The 7,307-nt window shown below is 34.1% G+C and overlaps 1 protein-coding gene across 6 annotated transcripts; it reads left to right on the top strand.

Annotated features, from left to right (window-relative positions):
• Positions 1-382: 382 nt before the first annotated feature.
• LOC107646673 (putative lysine-specific demethylase JMJ16) lies at positions 383-7,077 on the top strand. Of its 6 annotated transcripts, none has more exons than XR_015886016.1 (10): positions 383-588; positions 1,551-1,857; positions 2,319-2,390; positions 2,486-2,563; positions 2,704-3,228; positions 3,335-3,559; positions 4,873-5,034; positions 5,594-5,962; positions 6,165-6,934; positions 6,994-7,077. XR_015886016.1 is itself a non-coding variant. In XM_088491481.1 (9 exons), exons 2-9 carry the CDS (start codon positions 1,555-1,557, stop codon positions 6,870-6,872), a joined length of 2,442 nt encoding a protein of 813 aa, XP_088347607.1. In that variant the 5' UTR covers positions 414-588; positions 1,551-1,554; the 3' UTR covers positions 6,873-7,077. The 6 variants fall into 6 exon arrangements, 4 of the variants coding, with proteins under 4 accessions (XP_088347607.1, XP_088347610.1, XP_088347608.1 ...); XR_015886017.1 differs by having other exon boundaries at positions 419-588; positions 2,684-3,228; XM_088491481.1 differs by having other exon boundaries at positions 414-588; positions 6,165-7,077.
• Positions 7,078-7,307: the final 230 nt, after the last annotated feature.

The raw sequence follows: 7,307 nt of genomic DNA, 5'->3' as shown, positions 1-7,307 counted from the left end.
TAGATAATTATAATTTAAATTAATAATTTAATTTAATCCGATAAAAATAAATATACTTGTATTATTATACTAATATAGTTATTTATGAGTACTGTGAAATTGTATTTACATGAAAAAATCCCTCAAAAAATTGGCCTAAAAGATATGCTCTAAAAAAAAACCTTAAAAGCTGGCCCAAAATTTATGCAGTAAAAGAATACCCTTAAAACATTGGCCCAGAACTTAAGCTCTTTTTATTGTCTAACAGAAGAAAAAAACCCAATTCATGTCCAAAAAAAAAAAACAGAAAACTCTGGTGACGTGCCATGACTCATTCACTTGAACGGTGTTTAGCTGTCAGTCATATGTAGTAGTCGTCATCTAAGTTCTAAGTTCTAACACTAATAAAATAAATATGCATCCAATCAATGTTTGATTCCATTTGCAGGGTTGTTATTGTAATTTCACTCCCTTTGGCTTTTGAGAATTGTGGAGAGAGAATTGGAGAGACTCCAGAATCTTGAGTTCGCGGGAGGGAAGAAGCAACTCGCTCTCCCTTTTCAAATTTTCATTCTCAATCTTCAATTTTCTAATATCAAACCCTTCTAGGTAATCTTCAATTTCTTCTATTCACTTCTCTCCTCTTTCGCCTTTTTATTTTTCCCCTATTTCTATTTGAGGTTTTGTGTTCGCTCCTTCTCGTTGCCGCTTCACTTTTTCCCCTTTCAGTATTCTCAGTGTTTTATTCGTTATATAAATATAATCTTTGGGAATCCCTGTGTTTATGAAATTCTTGGTATGTATCAAGCTTGCATCTTTTTATTTATTTTTTTCCCCGCTGGTATTGTTTCTTTGGAAATCTTTGATCTTATGCTATGTTAGCCATTTGTGTAAGTAAGTGTGTATGCGTGTGAAGATATGTTCATGAAGACATATGCAAATATGTAAAATTTGGGTGAAGCAGAAACTCTTCTAACTCTTATTTTAGCTTCATATGCTTTTATGAATAAGAGAGGAGATGGAAAAGGAAATGAGGTAGTTGGATATCGAATGGGATGGATAGGTTTTTCCAATAAGGAAAAGGATTGAAAAGATGATATACTTTCCTCTTATTTGGTATTGTAGAAGTGAATGTGGAAAGGGTTGGAATCGTTATGGAAAATGCATGATTTGAAACAATTATTCCCTTGCTTTAAGCTCAGTTTTCACCATAGGATGAGAGGAGAAAACTTATGCGCCCAAAGCTAGGGAGAGTTGTGCTCCTCTTAGACCATTTCACATTTTCTGGTTTGATGATCTTTCACTTTGCATCATCTAGTACTTTTGGTATATATGCTTGCTTGGAATTGGATTTGGTTTTTACATTAAAGCATAAAAGTGCAGGTGCTGATGCATACATAGAATGAGTTTTTGTACTGGTTTTAAACTACTTGGTGATCAATAATTTTAACTTGGTAGCGAATTGCTGATTATGTTTTAAAATGCTTTTTTCCTGATTTGATTTTTTTTCTGAGAATTCATTGCTGTGAAGATGGTTCTCTAGATAATAAGATTTTGGCTTTTACTTGCAGAAAGATGAAATCGGATTATGGAAGTAATACTGCCAAATTAAAGGAGATGGGAGAGCTTTCAGCTCCCCCTGGTTTTGCATCGCTTACATCTTTCATTTTGAAAAAGGGTAAAAAGGTTACAGAAAATGACAAACGTGCAACCTGTCTGAATGAAACTAAGCACGTGCCAGTTGATGCAGACGGTAAAAACGACGTGAATGATATTGGTACATATTACCAGATTTTTAAGAATCGACCCTGGATACTCTCTGACCAGAGCAAGAGCAACGACAAACCTGAGGAGTCTCACACTGAATTTATTCCTATGGTTAAGCTGGGAATCTTGTAATTTATTTATTTTCTTTTATTTTTTATTATTAGTTAACACATTATTTCAAATTAGAAAAAGCATAGCCCAAGGGTGCGGAAAATAGGTCATATTTTAAATCAGAATAGAGACTCTGAAATGAGATGCTTGCACAAAGGGATGAAAATATCAACGGATTTAAATGATTTTGCTCATTTCAAAATTTGGTATTGCAGTTCGTTTAATACGAGGTTAAATTGAATAAGGTTAAATTGAATAGTATTTAATTGTTTGGCAATGACTTGTGGTACCTTAATGATTGATAATACTTAGCTGATGAGAAACACACAATAGTTGTCAGAACAGAAACTTTTCTGCTAGAATATTGTTCTTTTTACCAAAGTCCTGCATTGTTATTGTTCATGGTTTCTACTCTAAAATGCATGCAAAATTAATTGGAAGAGTTCATTTTTGTTTTCCAGGATCACTCGTCAAATGCTAGTCGTCCAAAAGGGATCACTCGTGGATGTCCAAACTGCAATAATTGTTTGAAGGTAGGCACACTGTTCACTTTGCCTTCAACATAGTGTCAAACATGACCACACCTTCTATGTTTTTAGTCTGTTTATTTACCAAAGTCTTGAACCAGGTAACAGCAAGGTGGCATCCTGAGGATGCAACGAGAGAAGCCCTTGAAGAAGCTCCTCTTTTCAACCCAACAGAAGAGGTACCTACCACCTAAACCTAATAGTATGCCTTCACTTCTTCCCTTCCTTTCACAAGTCTTGATTAATGTCCTTAGACGTGGATTCATACACTTGTTAAGTTTATAAATAAACTTTTTCAGTAACTGTGTACATTATGAAGGAATTCAATGACACCCTCAAATATATTGCAAGCATACGATCTAGCGCAGAGCCTTATGGAATTTGTCGTATTGTACCTCCTACTCGCTGGAAACCACCATGTTCTCTTGAGGAAAAGAACTTATGGGAAGGCTCTGAATTTGTTGCTCAAATTCAACGAATAGATGGAATCCAAGTTCAGCATGCAGAAGAAAATGTGGCTAGTTCTTGTGAAGATACAAAGGCTAAGAGAAGAAGGGTGACACCAGTAGATTTGGACTCTCATCTTGCGAATGCAAGCACTTGCACCATAAATAGTCAGGGTGTTGAAGATTGTGTCTCTGAACCCTGTCCTAAATTCAGTCTCGAGACGTTTAAGAATTTTGCTGATGAATTCAAAATCCAGTACTTTGATTACAAGGGCAAGAATAAGAATGTGGGTTCTGATTTAAATTTAGCTACAAATCAACATAAGTGGGAGCCATCTGTGGAGAATATTGAGGGTGAATATGGAAGGATTGTTCAAAATCCAACTGAAAAAATTGAGGTAAAGTGGATGTGAATATTTTTCAAAATCCATGATATGTCTTCTATGTTTTTAGTCATTCATACATTGTTTTAATTGTATTGAATGCAATGTTCCAACCTCCTAGGTGCTTCATGGTAACACTTTGGAGGCTGAAGGTTTTAGCAGTGGATTTCCTACAGCTGCTGATTCTGGGGAGGAACACATTTCCCCTGAATATTTGAAATCTGGATGGAACTTAAACAACATAAATTCATTGCCTGGTTCTCTTCTTTCTTTTGAAAGTTCTGGTGCTTCACATAATTTTGGTCATCGAATTCATGTTGGAATGTGCTTCACTCTGCAAAAATGGGTAATGTCGCTGACTTACAGTATACTTGCATCTTCATCACGTTCTTCTTTCCAACATCTTAGTGTGTGTTTGGTTTAGCTTTTGTAAACTGGAGTTGAGTTCAATTTGATTATACTAGAATTGATTTTGATTAAAATTGAGATTTGTTTCCACGTGATCTATGTTTGGATATTTTGATTCAAAAGTAATTATAATTGATAAAATATTGTTATCAAACAATGACCAAAATCACTTTTAGATGTAAAATTACCAAAAGGATAAATATTAGATTAAACTTTTAATATTATTATTTTAACAAATTACAGAATTTTAAATTAGAACATATTATTATATAAAACATTATCTTAAATATTATATGGGGTAAAGTACTAAATTGGTTCCCTATGTTTGGGCATAATTCTGTTTTAGTCCTTAATGTTTAAAGTGTCCTATTTGAATCCAAAAAAGTTTCATTTAGCATCAATTTAGTCCCACAGTGAGGTCAAACTTAAATAATTAACGAAATGTCCTACATAACAACAGTACAAGAACAAAATCGATAATCTAGAGAACAAGTACAAGCTTCAGAGGCACAAAATCAACCGTTGATGCATCAATACATTTATTTATCATTCTCTTTAGTTCTATAGAAAATATTTTATTTATATTATACGAAAAATAATAAATAAATGTATTGATGCATCAACGGTTGATTTTATGCCTCTGGAGCTTGTACATGTTCTCCAGATTATCGATTTTGTTCTTGTACTGTTGTTATGTAGGACATTTCGTTAATTATTTAACTTTGACCTCACTGTGGGACTAAATTGATGCTAAATGAAACATTTTTGGATTCAAATAGGACACTTTAAACCTTAAGGATCAAAACAGAATTACGCCCAAACATAGGGGACCAATTTAGTACTTTACCCTATTATATGCATATCATATTAAATTACACATAATATTAGATATATATACACATAATTGATAATGTCTAATAATTATAAATTATAATAATAAAAGGCAAACAAGTTTATAAAATTAAACTATAATAATTGGAGTGAACTAGTATTTGACTAATTTTAAAACAGAAAAGGATTTTTTCAGTACAAAAATTATTTAATAAGCAAAATTATGGCAGAAGAAAGAAATTTACCTTGATTGTTGAAGATGAGGGAAATGAGTGTGTGGAAAGAGTGAGGAAGGATAGTTGAGAAACAAAATTATTTTCAGTTCATGCTTCTAAACGCTAAACCAAACGTACACTTAATATTCTTTTTCATGTTTTATTTATTTATTTATTTTTTTTGGGGGGGGGGGGTGTGAAACAGAAAGTTGAAGAGCACCACTTATACTTATTATCATACCTGCATTTGGGTGAGCCTAAAGTGTGGTATAGCATCCCACGAAGATATGCTGCCAACTATGAAACAATTAGGAAGAAGTATTTATCAGGTCTGCATGCAAGACAGCCTGATATTGATGATAATCTGGTGAGTAGTAACTTTGCTGCTTCTTACAGGAATTCTTTTTCTTTGAAAAGTGATAAAAAGTTATGTTGATCAACACACATTTTAGTTCTAATACTTGTAATAAATGAACCCTTTCACTATGTCTCAGTCTATGTTTCTGATAAATATCATATGCATCCGTGTATGTTTTTCTGACTCTGTTGGATTGTTACGTACTAAATTCACCCATTTTCAATGTTTTCTCCCCACTATTGCCATTTTTACAAGTGTTTTGATATCCTCAGTATCCTGCAATCCTGTGTGTTTCAGTCATTTCATCAATCATACAAACTCTACCAAAGATTGTAGCAGCGCATTCTTAGGCCTTGTTATTGTAGAATTTGTAATTGTAGCCATCAATTTTCAAAAGAGATAATTGAAGTAGAAAATGCTATTCTTCAACTTTTTTTAATTCTCATTGTGGGTAATTTTCTTTTGGCTGAAGTATAAGGTCTAATATTGTTACAAAATGCACAAAAGATCTGCTATTTCTTGACACAGGAAACATTCACCATGGCATTGACATGAATATTTGGTACAGATGATGCAGTTATCCTGCTTCATATTGAAGGCAGAGGGCATACCTGTATATCGCTGTGTTCAATATCCTCGTGAGTTTGTTCTTGTCTTCCCAGGAGCATATCATTCTGGATTTGATTGTGGTTTCAATTGTTCTGAATCAGTAAACTTTGCTCCTCTCGAGTGGCTTCTTCATGGACTGAATGTGGTAGAGCTATATTGTGAGAAGAGGAAAAAGACATTAATTTCGTATGATAAACTTTTGCTGGGAGGAGCAAAGGAAGCTGTAAGGGCACGATGGGAAATCGATCTGTGTATGAACGACATGACAGATAAATTAACATGTAAAGATGCGTATCAAAGAAACGGGATCTTAGCAAAAGCTCTGGATGTAAGTCTTTCGGCCTTAATTTATCCTATGATTAAACGAACTTGTCTAAATCAACTTCAACTCCTGTCCGTGACATGCATTCAATCAATCATTCTTCTCTTCCTCTCTCATTCCCTTTCTTCTCCAGGTTCCCTAGTTCAGAGTGGACTATTTAGTTTGCTTTATGGCATTCCATGCCTGACGTTTTGCTTCTTCTATGCAGGCTCGTGTTAAGAGCGAAAGTATCAAGAGAGAATACCTATGCAGTTCTTTGAAATCACAAAGAATGGATGAAAGTTTTGACACTTGTATCAAAAGGGAATGCGGCATATGTCTGTGTGATTTACACTTGTCTGCTGTACATTGTTTGTGTTCAGAAGACAAGTTTGCGTGCCTGGATCATGCGAAACAGCTTTGTCCATGCAGTTGGAGCAACAAAATCCTCCTCTACCGTTATGAAATTAGCGAGTTGAATGTTCTTTGTCAAGCTTTGGAAGGAAAGTTAAGTGCAGTCTATAAATGGGCCAAAGAGTATCTTGGATTAAGATTTCAGTCTGTTGCCTCCAATAGATCAAAACAAATGAAACAAAACGAAGCGGCATCAGGAATCGTGGGGAATCCTCGCGGCAATTGTATTAGTTCTTTCAGCATTACCCCAAAAGAGAAGACGAAAGCAAAAGAGAAAACGTTGGGGGGCCGACCTCCTAGATCATGTGCTAATGGAGGAACCAATTCCACCAGTATCAAAACTGATATGAAGGCACCTGTGGGTAAGCCAACAACTTCAAAGAAGGTACAGCGCGATCAGAAAGTATCTACAGTTTCTTCAGTCACCAACTCACGATACTTGTCTTTTCTACAGCAAAATACATTAGTCGAAGTGCCATCTGATAGTTGCTCTTCCTCGTCCTCAGAATCTGACAATGCGTAAGCAGTAGCTTGCTGCAGGATAATGAAATTTTCATGCAAATTTCTGTATTGGGACCTCCCATGGTCCATAAATCCTTAAGAAGTTCCGGATAGTTAGTACCAATATATGGCTTGTAATGTAGCAATCTTTAGCAATAAACTAAGAATATCAACATTTAAAACTTGAATTGCATTTTTTTAAGATATGACATGACTATGTGAGAAAACTTAAGGCCTTGAATCTTAGTGTATTTTTTTTCCTCAGTGTTTTTTATTTTTAAAATTTTATAAAAAGAAAAAGAAAACAACAAAAATAGGAAATACTATTTTATTATTTTATTTTTTCAAAAGATTCTAAAATAAAAAATATTGAAAATATAAACTAAAAATAAAAATGTAAATCAAACAAAAAACACTCTGCCAGTAAAATTTGTCTAGAATTCAAATTTTTATTGTT

This window comes from Arachis ipaensis, chromosome B6 (assembly GCF_059453495.1).
Source record: "Arachis ipaensis isolate K30076 ecotype BB chromosome B6, ASM5945349v1, whole genome shotgun sequence".
Taxonomy (NCBI): Eukaryota; Viridiplantae; Streptophyta; class Magnoliopsida; order Fabales; family Fabaceae; genus Arachis; species Arachis ipaensis.
The sequence above is the reverse complement of the archived record's forward strand: the minus strand, read 5'-3'. Positions and strand labels throughout refer to the sequence as shown.

Bases quoted from the DNA above. Each gene is read 5' to 3' on its own strand.
- LOC107646673 (XM_088491481.1), top strand. From the start codon at position 1,555: ATGAAATCGGATTATGGAAGTAATACTGCCAAATTAAAGGAGATGGGA. The intron at 2,391-2,485 runs GTAGGCACACTG...GTCTTGAACCAG, and splicing joins ACTGCAATAATTGTTTGAAG to GTAACAGCAAGGTGGCATCC. The intron at 5,963-6,164 runs GTAAGTCTTTCG...TCTTCTATGCAG, and splicing joins TCTTAGCAAAAGCTCTGGAT to GCTCGTGTTAAGAGCGAAAG.